Source organism: Passer montanus, unplaced genomic scaffold (genome assembly GCF_014805655.1).
Source record: "Passer montanus isolate IOZ18808 unplaced genomic scaffold, ASM1480565v1 scaffold21, whole genome shotgun sequence".
Lineage (NCBI taxonomy): Eukaryota > Metazoa > Chordata > Aves > Passeriformes > Passeridae > Passer > Passer montanus.
Window position 1 is genome coordinate 4787756 of NW_024366703.1, and position 21733 is coordinate 4809488.

General features: G+C 36.1%; 1 protein-coding gene across 4 annotated transcripts in view; it reads left to right on the plus strand.

Moving 5' to 3' along the window:
• The window catches only part of LOC120502224 (heparan sulfate glucosamine 3-O-sulfotransferase 1-like), a 54691-nt gene extending 44533 nt beyond the window's left edge, over nt 1–10158 (plus strand). For 3 of the 4 annotated variants that reach the window (XR_005627484.1, XR_005627483.1, XR_005627482.1), the window contains 2 exons: nt 6127–8492; nt 9539–10158. Coding sequence is in view for 1 of the 4 variants with exons in the window: in XM_039709443.1 (XP_039565377.1) it covers nt 6246–7175 (930 nt within the window). In the remaining 3 variants the exon portion in view is untranslated. Of the gene's footprint in view, nt 1–6126; nt 8928–9538 lie in introns of those variants that run through there. The other variant, XM_039709443.1, reaches the window with a different exon arrangement.
• Nucleotides 10159–21733: the final 11575 nt, after the last annotated feature.

Sequence of the window (21733 nt, forward strand, 5' to 3'; positions counted from 1 at the left end):
CAATATGAACTGCTGCAATGTTTATTTGGCTTTGGGTCTGTGGACCTTTTCATACTTGGTCCCCTGCTCCTTGTATGAAAAGAGATCATTGAGCTCAACTTGCAGCTCTGTTACAAGACTCCAGTGCTGTGTTTTACTCTCTCTTACCCTTTCTTGCTTTCTCCAGCTGGCAGCAGAGATTTTCCATGGTTACAGGTGGGAGGTATACTCCTGGGAACTGACTGACCTCTCCTACCTGATTCTGATAAAGGCCACTAACGACAATGCAAATATTATTTAGTTACTACAGCTGGTCTGGGAATGGAGCAGAGCATAAAAGTGTAGCAGAGAAGATTCATGCCATATAAAAGGTTATCTCTCTGGGATAACTGTCCCTTCCCACATAGTCTTTAGTCTCATGGAATAGTTAATTTTGGATTCTTCTGAATCAAATCTCACTTCAAGGGCACAGCTCTAAAGTTATTCAATTGCACCTGACTGGTCCAATTCTAACATGGACCTAAAGTAATTGCTCTGTTTGTAATAAAATTAAGACTCACAGTTGATTTTACACAGGAAAATTTCCAAAATTTTAAATATTTTTTCACACAGAAATGTGCCCTCATTGTCTCCTGAACTCTGCCTAGGCTATATCTCACATATGTGGATAGAAGTAGCTAAACTCTGTTTCTTTCCAATTAATGTTAAAGAGGATACTTTTCTGTTCAACTATTGGACATGTGCCAGTATTTTCAAATGTCCATTATTTCACAAATTACATTATAATCAGAATTAAGGTATTATGAAGAGGACTTTTGATGATAGTATTACTTCTGATATTTAATGCTTAGAATTAATTGACTTAGTAATTACATTATTGGATTTGAATACATTGATACCGGATTCTGTTAAGGAGTGTGTCCTATATGCACTGGATAATTCATTTGCCTGTTTTTAAAAAATATATAAGCCATACTGAGTGCATTTATTATGCTATGTAACTAATTCTAGTTTTACTGAAGAAAAATCTCCAGCCTAATTTCAGATATTCCAAAACTTTTAGAATTATTTATTATATAACCCAGTCTGTATAGGAACACTTTACATGGGTCTAACTGACATCACAGTATGATTGTCCTTCCAAAAATTTCTGAAACTGTTCACCTTATCTGACTTTTGGTTGTGAATACAGTTAGGCTGGAATTGTTTTTTTCTATTGTCAACATTAGAGATGTTCTTAATAATAGACATACAACTGAGCTGTTACAAGTTTGTGTGCCAGTAAGCCTTAACATGTTTGCATTGTACTGTTCTCAGTGATTGATCTTTGTGTTGCAATAAGTTTGTATGTCATAGGAATTAACAGGAAAAACAGTATCAAGACAAAAATTGGTGTTTTGTTATATTTGCTCTGACCACCTCCCCTTGCTGCAGTTTTCAGTCACCAACAGAAGTATTTCTGCACAAATGCTTTGAAACAACAAAAACCTGTTTGCAGTTAGTACTTGATTCCTTTTTTTTTTTTTTGTTTTGTGAGGAGCAAGCATTATTAAAAAAAAATTGAGTTTTATGCTGAAACATTGAGGAACCTCTTTGCTTTTCAGTTCAGCATGTAATCCAGCTATAAGTTATCATAAGGGTTGTGAGAGGCTGCTATGGAATGGCACAAAGTTGGAAATGGAAAAGGAATTGGATGGAGAATTAGAAGCCTGGGGTTTTTATTCTTGGTTGGACTATAAACCTGCTATGTGACCTTGAGCAGATCAGATTAGCCTGACTTTCCAAGGCATTTGCAGTCCTGAACTGCATCTATCCATTGGTCAGTTGCAAATTCCTGTAAGGTGTGAACGGTGCCTTAATAAGGTGCAGGCAGTTCATTAACACAGAATGCTGCAGAATTATCCAGTGAAAAGCTTTACAGGCAGTGTAATACAGGAACTATTATTAGGAAGTAATAATGTTATAAATTAATAATAATATATTTAGGTTTACCCTACAATTTTGTACTTTATCCCAAAGCATGATAAATCCTAAGAATCTTGGAAGTTTTTTCAGAATACAGTGCAGCAATTAAGGGTGTTTAGTACATTTCTGTAATATTAAAATGATTTTTCAGCCAGCATAGCAGCTCCTCAAGTCTTGTCTACTTTTTGAAAAAATAGAAGAAACAGCAGCCCAAGGTACTATTTACTTAATTAGTCCTTTCTGCAGCACAAATTTGCTTCTGAACTACATTTCTGCTTAATAAGTATCATATGTGTTGATGTTCCTTATGTTACTAAACAGCACCAACACTACCAAATAATAGGGAAAAATGCCAATAGGACACTATAATTCTGGTAATGTGTCATGGGGTTAGTTTTATAAGAATACTTTCAGATTCTTCATTGGTGCAGTGCACCAATGTAAAATATATTGTTTTCATTATAAAAAGCAGTTAATATCTTCTAAAAATGTAATTGCATAAAGGCATAAAAGCAATACAAAAATTATTCTAATAACTTTCCAATTATATATGATAAATCTTTAAAACCTTTACATTTATGTAGCAATTATAACCTAACCACAGGATCTAACATCTTAGAGCTTCATTGAAATCAATCAAATATCTTAGGCCAAGGTTGAAATGTTGCTCTGATAGAATTGCTCCCAAAGGCAATTTTGATCTATTTAGGAACCAATTTTACAGCACATTTTGAATTTGATTTTTTTCTGTAGTATTCCCTGGGTGATGTTTTTTCCTAACAATGATTTTAAGAAATTTTTAAAACAACTAATTAATTTGAAAACTGGTTAAAATGGTTGATAAATATGTTTAATTTTTTTTTCAAACAATACTTCAGTCCACAGAATATGCAGAATCCCTTCTGCTACTTGCTGCCTGAATGTGTCTTACAGAGAACTGCTGATTTCAGATCGTAAATTAAGCAAACGCTCACTCACATCCGAAGTGAAGCTGAGAATATTTTGGAAGACCAATCTTTCCTCAGTGACAATATGATTTTTTCATTCAGCTTACAGTTTTCTTCAGGTTTCAGTATTTGCACCTGATTCTTAGGTGCATGAAACTAGAAAACTCAGTTAGGGATGAAATAATGTTAGTGTGTTTGAATTTTCTAAAGAAAATCAAAAAGTCAATGTGAGAATTTTTTCACCTGTCACCAGATCTAGGAAGAGCACATCTCTATCTCTACTAGTGCAGAGTTCCAGTATGAAATACTTGTTTCTTTTTTACTCTGGTTTTAGTTTACTTCAGAGAAATTCCTGCTTTTTCCCTCTTCCTTTCTGTTTTTTTCAATTTAAGCTATTAACCTAGTTAGTTTCAGAAATACTAATTATCAAGAAATCTAAAAATAGTTTTCTTTCAAGTTAAGTGAAATTGCCTAAAATACCTGTCTAGAATCAGTTCATAAAGCTGTTTCAAAATGAGATAGTTTCAGAATTTAAATCAGATAATGAATTTTATGCCTCCACCTTGATATTTATAAGTAATCCTTTGCTTGGCAGACATTCAGACAGGTCTTCTCTTAGTTCAAAGTACTTGTAATCTAATATATAGATGTGTAAGTGCATTTATAATGTATAACATGCTGTATAATTATGAAAGAGGTAAATTGAGAAAACCTGTAAGATTTTTATAAAAACAGTCCTCAGTCTTCCTGGAAGAATTTTAATTTAACAATGAAGATTAATTGAATGCAAACTAACACTGGGATTTCAGAACAGGTAAAAAGAATGCTCAATTGCTCCCTTGGCCCCTGCTCCCAAATCCCAGCCTGCTGGCATCACAGGTCTGGAAAGATACCACACTGTCATATGTTGCTACTTCTGAAACCATCTTATGCATTGCTGTGCCTTTCCTCAGATTAAACTATTAAGGAACCTTATGAAATGGGAAAAATTCGGCTTTAAATTTTTAAAGCAGAGTCCCTTCTTTGAAAGCTGGCATTCCAGGAATCATCTGGGATGCGATGCTTCACATTTCGTGCTGTGCATCCTAAGGATCTTTCCAAAACCAGTGTTAGCTGCCATTATTGTAAAATGCATTTTAGTCTCTCAGCAGCCCTGAACAGCATGGTTACCACTTCCCAAGCTTGCCATCCAAAGGAATAGTAGCTATAAATTATTTTGGTATAAACATACCTGTTCTTCCCTCCTGTGACTGCCATAGAAATTCTCGCATTCTTTGCTCTTGGGAACTTCAAACAGAACTTCTGAGTGAAGTTCCTAGTGGAAAAAATTGTTATCTTTAAAATGAAACCTCCTTTCAAGTTCCTGAAGATCAGCATTCCACTCTGTCCTTACAAAGCAAATTTGTACTTAGACTTTTCCAATATTTAGTAATTGTATACTCACCCTTCCTCGTTGAAACTATGCTCTTTTTGAAGAAGCAGTTGCCCTTTAAGTCTTGCTCGGACATAACAGGGAATGTTCTCTGCAGATTTCTTCACTAAAGGTCATAGTTTATTTTTTAAATGACAATTTTAGGGTTAATATTTGCTATATAACTGTGAGTTTAGTGCTCATTGGGACTGACTGCAATCATTCCCTAGATATCCAAGAAGCTGGAGAAGGTTTCAACAAAATTTAGAAAATAGACTTAATGACTCTGCTGCATTGCCTAGACTGTTATTATAAAAAATTTATAATCTTTAAGCCTGTAAATAAGACTCAAAGTAAACAATTTTTAAATAGAAATACTGAATGCTCCTCAGTGCCATGACAAATGGGAATTGGCTGTGTTTTCTAAGGCTGTTCTAACAGATGACACATGACCAATATGTTCAGGAAAAGAAGGAGACAGTGAACACTGGAGAAGGAGCTAAGGTGGTAGCATTTCTGAGACTACTTTAAAATATGAGCCATAATTCAAAATTATTCCAAAAAATTATTATTGTTATTAAATGACTGCTGCTTCACTGTACAAAAAAAACCCCTTTCTGCATGCTGCATTTTAAACAAAACAAGAATGTAGATATATATATATCCCACAAATCTTTAAATCATGTAATTGCTCAAAAATGGAGTCAAACTCAAGAGTCCTCTCAATGGGAATTTGTCCTGTAGGATTTTCAGAGTTAAAAACAGGCAATTTAAGCACAGTGGTTCAAGTGCAGGTGTTGCATTGATCTGAATTTTTATGACTGTGGTTGTGATGGGACATCCATAAGAAATCTGTTTCAAATATTATGTACAAAAGTTACCCAGGAGATTTCAAATGTTAGTAACACAGTTGCAGAGATGTTTTCTTTCACTTACATCTGCACATGCACATACCTGCAAGCCTGAAGTTTTTTCAAATTTTGAAGATATTTAACATTCTCCACTTCTTAAAATGACCATATGCAACGTGGATTAAGTACAAGAAGCTTTTCATCCTCAAGGAGACTTTCTTCCCTGCAGAAATCTCTCAGTGACCAGAAAGCATCTGGATGTGTCTTATACAGAGCATTGGAGGAACTGCAGAATATTGTCTGAAGATCTGATTTTGCCAAGACTTTTCCAACACCCATATGACTGTGCAGCACAACACTTGGATAGTTACAGAGAATCCATCCACCCTGCATCACTTCTTTTTCCCACACTGATCCTACTTAGCCACTTTACTTTTGTTTGACACAGTTTTCTGCTCTAATGGGCTCAGATTTCAAAACTTTGCCACTGTCTATGTTTTGGTCTTTTTGTGTCTAAGTAAACACAGATGATGGCACCATCATCCAGGTCTGTTATTTATATATTTGACTATTCTAGCAGGGAATTTGAGGGAAGGTGCTTTGGAATTATTGTTATCATATGGGGTATGGTATTTATAACAAGAGAAGTAGGTGCTGTATATGGAAGATAATTAGGAAAGTCAAAGCAAGCAATAAATGGTCAGGATTTAAAATCAGGTAAACAATTCTAATCTGCTTAGAGGAAATAAAAGTTGCTGAAATGTTAGTATCCATCATTTGTCACTCATTATGAGGAGAAAAAACCCCAGCGCATGGGACTTTTCTGTCCTGATATAAACTCAGGGGAAACAAAAAATTTCCCTATTAATTTCCTATTGGGATCACAGATTAGCTTTGTGAATTGAATTGGGAGTTGAATTTTTTAACTGATGATGAGTTTAGCATCACTGATTTGTCTAATTTTATTTTGCAGATGCTTCAGAAGCTTGCTGTGTGCTTACCACAGGTTCTGCCAACCATCTCAAGAGGGGACTCACCTATTCTTTCATTAATTGAGCAAAACATTATCTTGAAATAATTATTCCTCTCCACATGGCCTTCCTACTCGTGTCAGCTTATCTTCTGCTGACTCATGCTCGGGGTGCTCCTGTTGAGAATGGGGCACTCTTGGAAACACTGAAGTCACAAGTGGGATTGTTCAGCAATAAAAGTGAACACTATTCAGCACAGGTGAGACCTCCTGGCACCAGCCGACAAATACCTCAGACAATCATCATAGGAGTTCGTAAAGGAGGGACCAGAGCTTTGCTGGAAATGTTGGATATTCATCCTAACATTGTGGTGGCAGCTACAGAAGTCCACTTCTTTGACTGGGATGAAAATTATGTGAAAGGAATAGACTGGTATAGAAATCTGATGCCATTTTCTTATGGAAACCAAATTACAATTGAGAAAACACCAGGCTATTTTACATCACCACAGGCTCCAGGAAGAATTCATGACATGAATAGCTCCATTAAACTGTTGCTCATTCTAAGAGATCCCACTGAGAGAGTTATATCTGACTATACCCAAGTGTATTACAACAGAGTAGAAAGCCACAAGCCTGTTCAGCTCTTTGAAGATATTGTTATTAAGAATGGAGTGCTTAATACCAAATACAAAGCTATTCAGAGAAGTCTATACGATGTCCATATGGAAAAGTGGCTTAAGCATTTCAGTTTGGATCAGATTCACATAGTGGATGGCAATACTTTGATCAAGGACCCTCTTCCTGAGTTACAAAAAGTTGAAAGATTTCTAAATCTTCCATCCCGAATTATGTCTTCTAATTTTTATTTTAACCAAACCAAGGGATTCTACTGCATCAGAAGTGATGGGAGGGAGAGATGTTTACATGAATCCAAAGGGCGTCCCCATCCTCTTGTTAACAGCACTGTTTTAGAACAACTGTATTCTTACTTCAGAGAGCACAATGCAAAATTTTACAGGATGGTTAATCATTCCTTTGACTGGCATTAACACATTTGGGGGTCAATATTTCTTAAAAAGGGCCTGAGACAAACTTTCAGACATGCCTTTCTAAACTGTAAAGACTTGTGTTATGAGAATTAACACACTGGTTATATGTTTCATTGGGACAACGCTTCTCTTGACTCATTGAAAGGGTACTCCTTCTGTTGGGAAAAATAAGTTTTATGTATTTGTATGATTACTGGGAGTCATATTCTGATCTTTTTCTCACATGCAAATACAATAACTTCAGCAAACTTAGCAAAGGTGTATCTCTACAAGATTTCTGCTGTTTTGGAAAAATGCATCTAACTGTAAAAAATGTAAATATTGGAAATAGTATTATTCTAACTGTTCTGTATTTTTTGTTGTTAGTATTTTTTATATCCCACACAATAGTGGTGTTGATTTATAGAATTTTTCATAAAATAAGTCTAAATTGTATGTTAAAATAGGGGTATACATACTAACTCAAATAAATCATCATCTTTAATATGCTGAAGTACTTAATTAATAATAGAAGGAATCTATTTCACCTGTAATTTTGAATAGGTGAACTAGAAGCTACCTGTCTGTATAACATGAATATTAAAACACACTCTTACTATCTTGTGTTTTCAAAAAATCTGCAAATTAAAAACATAAACTGTTTGAAGAAGGTAAAAGTGAGGGTTCTGAATGTAAAAAAAATAAAATATCCCAGGAACAATATATACTAAAATAAAAATCAATGCCAAAAATATTAACTATTAATGAGCAACTGAAAAAATATTTGAGTGCATAAAATATGTCACTTAGCTCTTGAATGAAAAAGCTCTTAGTACTACCATATGAATTATGTTTGTACTCTGTGACTAGTTATTCTATTGCTCTCCTGACTTTGGTTTATATACCTCTATTGGCACAATGGTTCTTGTTAACAAAAAAAAAAAAATTGCTTGCCCCCTGAAGCATGGTGTAGTTTTATTTTATTTTGCCATTTCTGATGCAGACCATGGGATAGTCTCAACATTAAAAAAACCTCTCGTTGTGTTACATATCTTAGACACAGTGTTCAGTATGACATACTGAGGTTATACTTAAGAACCACAACCATTTCTAGCCCCACATCAGGATTTTATTTTCAATATTTTTTACAGTGTTGTGCTGATTTTTCTGCTTTTTCATGTAAACATTTTATTACATATCAATACCAAAGAAGAAAATCAACTCTGAGCATCAAACCCAATGAAGATCCTGCATCTCTGTCCTTCTACCTAAGTCACTGCTCAGCATAAGGGAGTGTATGTTCCTACCATGGGATTCTTCCACTTTCCAGGCTAAGAGGTATGTATTGCAGGGCTGATTTTTAGGCTTTTAATACTTTATGAGTGGGCTACTTAGGCAAGGAGCAGTATTCTTCTGAAGCTGGATAGAATCAGACTCAGATTATGTAGAAATAGCTTTCATCAAATATTCTCTCAAAAAATCTAAAATGTTAAAAATAATATGAATCTTATTCTTCAGCTGTTCTACTACTTGTATATGTATGTATGAGAGAAAATATGCTGTATGAATGAGAGCAAATTATTCTCATTTGCATATAATTAATCTCTGAAATTACCTTTCTGAAGTATATTTACTACATCTCTGATTTTTACAGATGGTGCAAATTGTCTTTTATTCTTCCACTTTTCTGAGATTGTGGCTTCTTAATCATTAGTATTGATCAGATGTAGGCTCTAAGAAATAAAATGTCAAATAAGAATCTGGAAACAGAAAAATCTTTGTCACAAATTAGTCAAAGAACAGAATGTTTATGCTGGTCTTCTACCAGCTTTACAAGGACATTGGATAGGAAAACTGTAATAATTACAGTTGTGCAGTCTAACAAAATCCTCTGTGTCTTTTGTCAAGTAAAAAGCTAGACCAGAAAAAGTCTGAACTCTGAATTTACAGTGTGATTATGTATCAGAATGGCTGTTACTATTTTGTGGGCACAGCACTTTAGTCTGATAACAGAACACCCAAATTGAGATTCCCAATATTGTCTAGCATGGCGGGTTCTTTCTGACCAATGCAGTCTCAGTGATAAACAAAACTCCTTCCAATTTCAGAAATACATTATCAAAGGGAGCAACATAAATGCAGCTTACATTGGACAAAAAATATATTACTTTCTGTTTCTTATGTATTCTGAAAATCTATTTTTCCTTTTTTATTTTTTTTCTTACAAGAAGCAAATTTGAAAACAATGTATATTTTAATAAAAGTTTCAGGTAGATGATAGTAATTGAAAAACTCCTACATCTATGTGCCACATTAAATTTCATAGTCTTCCAAGAAAAAGGAAGGGAGAAAATTCTAATGTCTTTCTATATTTATGCTTGCAGGCATCAAGTCTTTCTCTTTCTTCTCTGAAGTTTACAGCTAATCTTTAAATGAGCTGAATGCAGGAGCACCAGTTAGCAGAAGCTGTATGCATCTTTGAAAATGCAAGTCCCTTTCTGGAATTTACATTTCAAGGAGAACTGAGCTGTATGGATTAGTGATGCATATATCTATTTGATTTGTTATCACTCCTCATTCCTGTTCAGCATTTTGGGGAAGAACAGAGTGGATGGAATAAATGTAATATTATTTTAGATTTTACTAATATCATGAGACAACTATTAAGCATTAATAAATATATTAATATAATCTGGGTGAGGGGTTGCTTTGGCTTGGTGTGGTTTTATGTAAACCAAGATTCTCACCAGAAATTTTGTTTTGGTAAATGGTCAAAAACCATGCACCTTAACCTCTGCAAAACAGAGGTTAGACTGTATTTTTACATTGCAAACTTTCAATAAGTTTCTCATTTGTGGTCTGAAAAATACCCTTTCATGTTTTCCTGACCTTTTCCATTCTTACAGTATTTAAGAAAACCCTCTTTCCCTCATGCTCAGGAAGGGAATCAGATCAATTTAATATACAATTCACTGAGCCATACTTGAGTAGTAGTAAAATAAAAAGTATTCAGTTTTTGACAATTGGAATTCAAAAGTGGTCAGTTTTTTGGGAAGACCTGAAGGCTTACAATCAGTATGCAGATGTTATTAATGAGACAGTTCACAATTTAAGAAATTACATATATCTCACGAATTTAAACAATTGATAGTAAACCAGAAGTACTTTTCTGTAAAAGAAATTGTCATCTCATTATCTAATACTCAAGGGTTGTTTGCAAAAGTAAATTTCATGTGGGAAGGTCACTTGAAGAAGTCATGCAGTTGTTTCAAAGGTTTTTGGGAGAATCTGAGATGATATAATTACATGTGCAAGACTACTGCAGAATTTATGATGGTTTGACCAGCTTTTCATGTTGTTTTACATTCCAGAAATACTAAGCTTTCACTTTAAATACTGTTTCCTTCCTTTTTTAGTAAAAATGCCATAGTTACCATTACATTGATCTAATATTACAGAGAATTAACCATATCAGGCAGCTGTAACTGGATCAGTTTAGCCACAATAAGCAGCCCACACCTAATGTCTAGATGAGTCTAACATCACTTTTTTTTTTTTTTTACTATGTATATTATCTATAGTACATAAAGGAAATTACTGGAAAACTTAAAAGCTAGGGGTTTGCCCCCAAAACTCCTAGTACTTAACCAATGAGAAAGAAATTAGGAAGTTCCTCCGTTGCACTCTAACACATTCTTTTACCAGGAAAAGGGGTGGATTTTTCCATTGTATCCCCTGTATCCAGGTGCTCAAAAGCCTTGGACTCTGGCTTCTGGTCTTTTACAACTTAGCCTTGAAAACTCAGTATTTAGAGTCCTTCTTAAAGAATCCCTGTTAAAGCAGAGACTTTTTTTTTTTTTGGTAGAGAACTTTACAGAGGGCAGACACATCATTGCATTCTGCTCCACATCAGCTCCTTTCCTATCCTCTTGATACAGAACAGATACTCCTGTAAAGATTATCTATTGAAGGCCAATCAGATTGACTACTGTAGGGAAGCTTATTCACATAAGGAGTTTTCTGTCTTCACGCATATCAAAAAGAAATTTTAAAAATAAATTGTTCGTATCAAATTTGACTTCTTATTGCTTTTGTCAATTCAGATATTTTCATGAGTTGGATAAAAAAAACTAATATATATAGAATCCCTATAATTTCTTATTTAAACTATGTGGTCAAAACCAAAAATATGATTCATCAGTTTATTTACACAGTTTAACTGAAAAAAATTTAAAAGAAAAAGAAAGGATCCCCCTCCCCCCAAACTTTGATTCATAGTAAGATTTGCACAATAGCTTTTCCCTCGTGAGAAAGGAATATTTAAATTATTAAAGTATTATATTATTGTAGATTATTATTTTCTGCACTTGTGGATTTGGTCTTAATTTCTTTCAAAAGCTTGAATTTTGTCATAACTATGTAGACACATTGAAAATAAAATCAGTAATAATTTGCCTAGAACATTAATCATTGCCAGCAGTTAATAAACAATATTTAGTTACTGGCCAAATAGTTTACACTTTGATTATTTCAAGTTTCAATGTGACTTTATAAATTGTTTTGCTATTTTCTAAAACTAATTTAATAGTTAAAACCAATGGTGGCTAAAAAGACCCTGTAGTATCATTCTGTGATTACAGAGGAATTGTATTGTCTTGCCTTTAAGGTTAATTAACAGTGACATGAGCTTACCACAATTCCTGAAAACATTTTGGAAACCAAGACACTAACAGAACTGCAATGTATAAATTAGTCCTTGAATGTGAATCTGCTACTTAGGGGAAATACAACAGATTAAAACAGACTGATAAAAAGAATCATTTTCTGTGAAAATAGATGTGATGAAAAATACAGACTCTCCTGTATTAGCCCATGTAACAAGTACTGTGAGGTCTATTTTCTGATTCAATATAGTTTTACACTTTCACATTGTGTATTTTTTCAGTGCCATTACAAAAACCTTTCAGTAAGTGTTTAAAAAAATACCTTCATGTAAACTCTCAACCAGGGATACAGTTTTTCCTCTCAAAACCCATTTCTCTAGTGTTATACTGTTTCCTCTGAGATAAAAAGATGGTTTGAGTCACCCTGCAATAAAAGTAGAGAGTTATCATGCCAGAATTAATATTACTTCAATTTGCTACAGTTCTCAGTAAAAACCACTTCTATGTAGGGACAGATAATAGCTTAACAGTCTTAGTATTTTCTCTCTCTTCATTACATAATACAACTATATTCCAATTTTTCTTATTCTGACAAATGTTAGACTAAACATGTTGTCACTCTAAAGCACTGCCTTTCAGATTTAAATCAAGTGGCAGTAATTAAAGGGAAGTACAGGTAATTAAGGGGCCATTCCCTTTGATACTCAGACTGGATAAGGTTTTATTTTTGATCCATCATAAACTTTGTTAGGGATGTACCAACCAAACTTGCAAAAGGAAAAAATAAGACAAGGATACAACAGGATAAAACCAGAGCTTAAGGCCTTCTTCTGTGAAATATTTGTTAACCCAATATGGCACAGTTACAAATGAAAATTATGATTGGCCTGGTAAGGCAATGCACAGGGCTAAGATGTTGTTTCAGGGATATAGCTAGGTCTTCTACACGTCTGAATGAGTTTTGTGATCATTAGGCTATTAGGAGTACATGAATATACATTTTCAAAACATTGTATTTCAGCTTATCAGACAGTCCTACAGTGCCGTAGGACAGGTTGAGTATATTATGCCTATCCTTGGGTGAAATTCTGCAGTGATACCCTGGTAAATTGGATGGGAAGTAATAACTGTCCTCACTAAATATAGGGCATTTTAAAATGCCTTATGGAAAATCAGCAGCACTAGATGCAGCAGGTTTGTTGTTGATTTGACAACTGCCAGCCTAGAAAAATCCTGTGCAGCTGTCATAAGAAGATTGAAGATACCTTTTCTATACTCTGCCATGATACAAATCTGCAATTCAAGACAAGTGATGCAGATGGGACTCTGCAGACTGTGGGGGGCAGTGCTGCCTCAAGTGAAGAAAGATTAAGGGCTCATAAACAGCATATGTTGTAGTTACACTTGTGCATCATACACAGCTTACAAAACACACTGAGTCTACCACAAAAACAGGCACAAGCTACAGCTGGGCACTAAAGTGAGGCTGTTGAAGGCATACCAAGCCAGAGGTAACAATTACATATGAGCTATCTGTAACTTATTATTTGTTGCATTGACTATGTGTTTGCCAGACAACCAGTTTTTATGTGATTGAAGTTCATTTTCAGGTGTACATATGGCAAAATGAATAAAATAGATGTACAGATTGGCTGGGGAAAAATCAGCTGGTGGACCATATATGTAGGGCCCACTCATGCACAGGAAGCACATCAGAACATGGTGCAAGCAAACTGCCTTTCATACTTTTAAAAAACAAACTTTCTCTATGTTTTAGTTTCTTTTAAATGTGTGTGTATGTGCGTGTGTGAGTCAAAAATCATCCTTTACACTTTTTAATAACAAATGTGGAATTTTAAAATTCAAATGCATCCAAGAATTCAAAAACACTTTGGTTTCAGTGTCCTAGATAAGGTATTACCATTCAAAAGTTACCACATCTTTAGCAGCATTACAACATCATTAACTTCCCATTCAGTTCTTTTATGCCTTGCACTCCTCCCTCTCAATTCTCCCTTGAAAATGTTTTCATAGGAAATAACTTTTTTTTTTGCCAGGTGATTTCAATGTGATATGGGTACAGTTCAAAATATGCATCGCTTGCATTAAATATACAAAGATTAGGCGTGGGGATAGCCACGTCTTATACTTCCAGATGAGTGAGAAAAATGGCCTATGAAATATAACTATGGTCACTTAAAATGGACACCTGCTGAATCATACTGAGCTGTGTGCCCCAGACTGGAGAAAGCAGGGCTGCTTCAGCAGCCAAATGTCTGCTTGCAACAGTTTTTGAGAGCTTGGGAAGATTGGTTTCCCCCTTCCATCAAACAGAGGTTTAGGCTTCAATCTGAGGAAAATCTTTTTCTGGTTAATAGAGTGCCTGTGTGGAAATGAGTGATCGGGTGCCTTTTTACCACCCCCACATCACCCTCAAGACAGATTTTTGCCAAATTGCAGTATGGATTTCATTGGTAACAGCAAACTAAATTTGGAAGCCACATTTCTTTTTTTTATTAGATTCTCCATTATTTTTGTGCAAAGCACTGGTTTTCACAGATGGTAACTATGCTAGATAAATAAAGCTACTTAAGGAAATATGAATAAAATATACTAATCTGGCTTTCTGTAGCTACTGGATACAATGAGCCAGAAAATACAGAAGCTTGTTATCTGTCTTCTTTGAGTCCTTTGTCCTTGACTCCTTTTTCTCAAATAAGAATTGGGTACATTTGTATATGCTTGTATGACTCCCTATCCTGATCATCTGTGTATTATGATCAAAGGGAACTGGATTATGTTACCTCACTTTAATATTAAAACCCAGAATATTTATTTCACATAAATGGAGCTGTCTTTCCAGTCACCCAGTAGCTTTGAGTTTCTCTATCTACAAATTCTATTTTGATTTTGTTGGGATATTTTTTTCATTTATTAATGAATTCTGGCTTTTTTCTTTTATGGAATAAATAGTTTTCCTTCTAAACTGAGCTTTCCTGATCTGAGAATTGTAATAACTGTGGTTTGCAAAAATAAATATATTTTGTCTCTCTGCTGTTGTCAGTATGTCAGGGAATCAGATTAAAAATTTGCAAGTGATTAAGACAAAACAACAAATCCTAACACATCTAGCAAACATAATTAAAGATATTTTGGGGGGATAGTTTTAAAAAATCACTTTCCATTTTAAAAAAGAAGCCTTTATTTGGTATTTAACAGAAGCATTTGGATTCATGTGTTCCACTAATATAAAGTGACACTGATGACAGTCCACTACAGCAACTGCAGTAAAACTACTCTAATTTGTGCTAAGAATCCAGCCTGAAATTTATATACCTAAAGAATCCTACTTCAGTCTTAGGCAGCTGATAAACCAAATTAAATAGCTGTAATTTTGGAAACATAAATACTCTTATCGCCTAATACACAAATTAAACACTTGATAGTAATGCTAATATAGAACCTGATTCTCTACTAGTTTGATTTTTCTGTAGAAATTCTAGTCAGTGAGTTAGTCAATGACAAGCAATAAACTGCAAGGAGAGGAGGGGGGAGAATTCCTTTATTTGCATCGCTGGCCTCATTCTGTCAACATATCACCCAGATTGCTGGATCCACACAGAGATACATTCTGGCAATGCTAGGAAGGGACCTGCATTTCCTGCTGTCTATTCTGACTTATTAGTAATAGGATGATGCTCCTGGCACATCTAAAATAAATTAATATTGGATTAATTCACTTCAAAAAGGTGTTAAGAAAACACATTGCAGATTCATTCATCACAAACTTGAGACTAATATGTTAAAAAAAATACCATGGTAATTATATTTACATGTATAATTGCCTAAAGCTGAGCCAAATGACAGAATATATTCTAACACTTAGCAACATGCCTTCAATACTGATTAAGCTACCAGTTCTTAAAATAAATACAGTATTTTCCATGCTAATAATAACAGAAAGAAATTGTTTTAAACAGTTTTGTTTTACCTTAGAAAGCCTTTTATCTGAATTAATAAAAGATTTTTTTTTTTATTGCCATTAATTCAAAGTTGTGTTCAGTTACTATTTCTTTGCTCTTCACTGATGGTCATTTAGATATCTTTGAATATCAAGAAATACAGTGCAGCAGTGCTCTTTTAGTGGTAATAGGATGGGCAAGGACAACTGTCAAACTTTATATTATTGCCTTAAATGAAGTATTGCTTGAAATGTTTTATAAGACTATAGCTAATCAATTTATGTATATATAACCAATTATATATAACATAATACAATGCCAAAAGTAAGAGCAATAGAAAAGTCTCAATACTTGTTTTAGCTTTTCCTTTTGATCTTTCTCTTGATAGATCAAAATAAACAAAATGAATGGGAGCCTGATTCTGTGCCTTTGACAAGAGAAAATCCTCTTACAGACACAAACACCACCATGATGACCTATGCGTACCTGGAGTTGTACAATCAGGGTAACTCCCTGATTGCATAACTTGTTCCGTTCATCCTTCATTAAAGGAATGCCACCCAGACACGTTTATATATACATGACCACTCCTAGTGATGCATTTCAAAGTGTAGATTGGTTAATTGCTTTGACTAGTGTGAGCCAAACATTGGTCTTTGGTTGTGGGACCCATGCTTCATTCACAATCCTCAAGAATCCACTGAGGATGACAAAAAGGCTACATATGTTGTGCCAAAACCCATTGTAACTGACTACCAAACTAAAATTGTGATGCCTTCAAGCCATCATTTCTTCTGCAGAGGGCTTCATGTTCTTTGCAGGTAACAATAAGTTCCTGTGGCCATATCCACACCCTCATGTTACAAAGGCAGAGGGTCTAGCCATTGTCCACTCTGCAAATCTTTATAATAGACAGGTGGTTGAAAATCTGTTAAAGTATTATGGGAAAACCTTCTTTCACTTGCTGTTTTGTTATCAAATCTGGAAATATTTTAAAATATCTAATGATACAATAGAACAATTGAAAATTGCTGCTGCACTGGCTGTAAAGCACTTGTGGCCACAAACTGGCATACTGTAGGACTTTTTCATCCCTTTTGGTAACACAGCCCAGTGATACCTTTGCATGGGTTCACTGCTGGTCAAGGATGGCAATGAAAAAGCAAAATGAGGAGCATCATCAAGGTGTAATGCAATTATGAAAAAACAATCTTCTAAGTCAATAATTAACAATTCCCATGTTTCAACGATCATTGCTGGATTAGGTATTCTGGGTTGCTGTGCATCCATCGGGACTATTATTGCTTTGATAGCTCTCAGATCTTATTAGAGTCTCCATTTGCCAGTCTTTTTTGGAGTCACAAATACTAGGATGTTCCATGGGCTAGTGAAAGGAACTATATTTCCCATATCCAATAGTTCTTTGACCAGCTTTTGTGCTTGTTGCAACCGTTCCCCTCTGGGGGGCCACTGGTCAATCCACACAGAACTATGTCTTCCATGGGAGTTTAAGTCTCGCCGGCACATCAGTGACCACTTTCACAGATTTGTTGTCAGTATCAGTTCCCACTGTGATCACCGATCTCTTCCCCACAATCTACATGGAGTAGAAAGTACATACAGTTGAGAGGTGCTTGCTCCCCTTCTGATCCTGTACCATGAGTTCTTTAGCTGACTGTTGTGGTGTGTGCTGTCCTCAGACCCCTGCGATGATTGCTGCTGAGGTTGTTAAGGGCCATGTGGGTGGCCATTCATATTTGTTGATGATGGTTATGTCTGCTCCAGTATCTGTTAACCCTGTAAAAAACTTGCCATCTTTTACACAGGTTGGAAAAGGCTGTTGTAATGAAACGAGTTTGGACCAACAAATGTTAGGAGTACAGTACTCCCAAAACCTCCAGTGCCCCAGTCAGCATTGACAGATGGTGTTGATCGCATGTCCAGAAATACAGGGAATGGTATCAATTGAGCAATGCATGAAACTGCTGGCATAGTACAAAGTGGGTTAAGAGTCAAGCTATGATTTTTATTTCACCCCTAGAATCAGAGTTGATGATTCCATTTAAAATAAAAAGTTGACTTTTAGATGATGACGATTTCCAGAGCAGCAATGCATGGCATTTGAAAGGAAGGAGTCAGTTTAAGCCAGTAGGTGTGAGGTGAATGAACTGATGTGTCACTTATTGTGGTTGTAGTGGAAACTGCCAAGTCCAAGCTGGCACTGCCCAGGGTTCTCCTGATGTAACTTGAGCTGTGTGGGTTTGCTGTGCCTGGATCCTGTTTTGTTGTGTGGCACAGGATTTCACTCCGCCCTTCAATTTTTGCCGTTGTGGCAGAGGTTTTCCATCTTTGTCGTACTTAGAACGGCATTCATTACTCCAATGGTAACCTTTCTTACATCTGAAACACAGTTTACTAGGTTTTTTCTTCCCTTGCTTATTCTTTGAGCACTGCTTTTTCACATGACCTTCCTCTCCACAGCCAAAGCATTTAATTGCTGCCGGAGCCAGTTGTAGCTGTTGAGCTAAGGCAGTTGCTAGTAAATCTGCTTTGTATTGTTCTGTACCAATATCTGCACAAATTTTGATAAAATCAGCTAAGGAAGTACCAGGTTTGTTTTTTATTTGATCAAGTGCTTTACGACAGTCGGTATTAGCATTTTCATAGGCTAGGGATTTCAATAAAACTTCTGCTGCAGCTGGTAAATCAATTTGCCTGTTCACAGCTGTTTGCAAGCGATCAATAAAAGTAATGTAGGGTTCTTGGGGTCCTTGCCTTATGGTGGAGAAGCCAGGTTCAGTTCTGTTAATGTCTGGCACTCTTTTCAGAGCTCTTATAGCCAGCCCCCTTACTTGGTTATACGTCTCTAGGGGCATTCTTAACTGATCTCTTATGGTTGTCTGATCTCTAGTCCCTGCCAAATGATCCTTTGTTATTCCATCTTTCCCAGTGTCCATATTAGCCTGGGCTTGATTTTCACATAACTCTTCATACTCTGCCCACCATATTGAGTATTGTCTTGTTGTCATAATCAATTTCAATAAGGCTTTCCAGTCAGCAGGTAACATAACATAGTTTTTTGCTACAGCTTCTACAAGTCCCATCGTATAGGAAGACTGCAGACCATTTTCTTTCACAGATTTTCTTAATTCCTTAACCATTTCATAAGAAATTTGCTCATGATGGGGCAGATTGCCTTGATAGACTGTGGGCATAGCACAGAGCAATTCAACATCCCCTTGATCTAATGCTTGTCTTCGGCAAGTGTCTAAAAAGCTTTTTGGCTCAGGGGACAGTGAAAGCTCACTATCAGTCATGTGTTTTAAGGGAGACATGTCATAGGCTGGGAGACATGACTGCTGTTTTAGCACCTTTGCATCAGTAGATGGTGATGCAGCCATAGCTTTCAGTGGCTGCGGCTTTGTAGCAGGATATAAATCACATTCCTGTCTTAGATCAATAGCTCTTAGATTCACAAGATCGCCCTCCGGTTCCTCCCTATTAATTCCCTCCTCCACTTGCAAAACAACCAAATCAGGACGTGAAGGAGGTGCTGTGAGTGCATGGGAAGTGTCTGCAGACAAATTTATGGCTGGCTGTAATATCTCTTCCGAATTGCGAAAAGCTTGTAGTGCAGAATAAACAATCCACCATGTAATGAATTCATCAGGATTAACCTCACGACTGTCTAATTGATGAGACTTTAGAGACTCCCCCACTCGCTTCCAGTGATCGAGGTCATAGGAGCCGTCAGGGGGATACCAAGGACAATAAGTTTTCACCCATAAAAGGAGTTGTATAAGGTTTCTTTCTTGTATTTTATACCCTTGTTCCTTTGTAATATGCAATAAACAGTCTTTATGGAGAGTTTCCAGTTTGCTTATATTATTGCCCATTTTTATGGGGAACTTTTCCCAACCGCTGGCAGGGCTAACCTGTTCCTTAGGCAGCGATGAAAAGCCGTCCTTGGCATTCCCTGAAGGCCACCATTGGTGCAGTCGGGATACGCCGCAGTCCGGGCTGGCCTAGGAGCTTGTGTGTCCCTGCTCAGGGAGCCATTTGTGGCGTAGGAATGATGCACGGTCCCCAGGCACGGTATAACTAGAAAACATTTATTAAAAGTGTTCATAGCTTTTATAATATTTTCACTACCAGATTGGAGTAACACACCCCTGGATAGCCCATAAGTATAACCGTTCATGCATCTGCTAACCAACAGATCATGTCCCTAGTATTCACATATTTTTTCCCTTAAAACAAGTGCTTGTATAAGAATTTTTTCTGCAAACTACTGTGGTTCTCTACCTGTCACATTTTAGAAACTTTGTTACATCTCTCCTGCTTTGGCTGAATAGTCCTTGTTCTTAGCCGAGTTGCCTTTGCTCTCTTATTCCTAAGTGTTGTTTTCTTGCCCCACATCTGGGGATGAATTTGGATTTACTCCTCTTGTAGTTAGGACAGGCATATGAAATACAGACAGAGTAATAAAAATACCTCTAGCAAAAGAGTCTCAGCATGCTTAGTAGCTGACCTTTGTGCATTTTACAAATGAAGAGCATAAAAATCTTATTTGTCTGAAGTACTTAATGTCTTATGATTTAAAATAAGCAATCATAAAATCCTCTCAGAGATTCTTAAAAGTACTGGAAAGTAAGTTGAAAATGTCAAATTAATAATATTTCATAACCAATGTCCAAGGCAAAGAGTGATGACTCTAATAAGACTTGGATATTCCCACAGTCTTACTTCCTTAGTCTGCTACTTTAAATCATAACTACTAACAGTTAAATAATTACAACTGATAGTACTGTCATGCAAAGCTTAGGTGGAAAACATATTTTTAAATACACTAAATTTATCACACATTTGAGCTCTGGAGGGAAAAATTCCACACAGCCAGTACTCCAGAGAAAAAGATACTGTATACTCTCAGCTATCTCATTTCAGAAAGCCCTCAGGCCCCAAATCTCTCCCTCCTAACCATCAAGAATGAAATGGAATACAGGCATCAGAAGCTCAAAAATGCACTTGGGATGCAATCCCCTTGGGATTTTAAATATTAACATGAAAAATCTTAAATCTTGGGCTACCAGCCAGCCAGACATTGTGAGGAGTCACACTCCCTTCTGCTGATCTCTCCTCGCAAAAAATAACAGAAGATTACACAGTGAACCAGCTACAGGCTGGATCATTTATGCAAGTTGCCCAATGTGCCACATGTATTTCACCAATCTGTCTGCCATTTCACAAAGATATGCATGGTGATTCTCACCAGGGAATTCAAACACAGCATGGTCTCATTTCCATTGCACTGCAGTTACCAGCTGACCTCAGGTCCTCGTGCTGCAGCCTCTGGTCAGGAACTGCTCAGAGCCTACTCAACCTGCTGGCCTCAGGGACAGCACCTCACCAGCACCCAGGGGAACAGCACCTTCTTCACAGCTCCTGCCCAAACCCACCACGAAAAATTAAATCTGCAGGGGTTTGTCTTAGCTAATCTCGCCTTTTGATCTCATGCTTCAGTCATATAAGGGAAAGCAATCGCAAGTCTTGTTTAGTTGCAACTGGGTATAAATCACGCTAATGAAAACCCAAGCCATCTTCCTCTTAAACTCTCAAAAAGTCAGATTGTGCTTTCAAATAAGTAAAGAAACCAAACCAGATCCCTGAGAGACACAATGCAAAAACAGGAAAGAAAATAAATCATTTCAGAAGTATTCTGGCACCACTTGCCATCCCAGGTAGCTTAGAAAAATAAACCAGTCGCAAAGAAATGCAAGACTGAAAGAAAAATCAGGTTTCTTTATGTTTGTCAGTTTGATACAGCCCTCTATTGTTTAAGCCTTCAGGATGTTCTAGTGTCATATTTCCATGCTTTTCTCTCTCTACAACCAGCAAACATAAACACATGTTTTAATTAAAAAAGAATAAGGCAAGATACTTACACTAATAT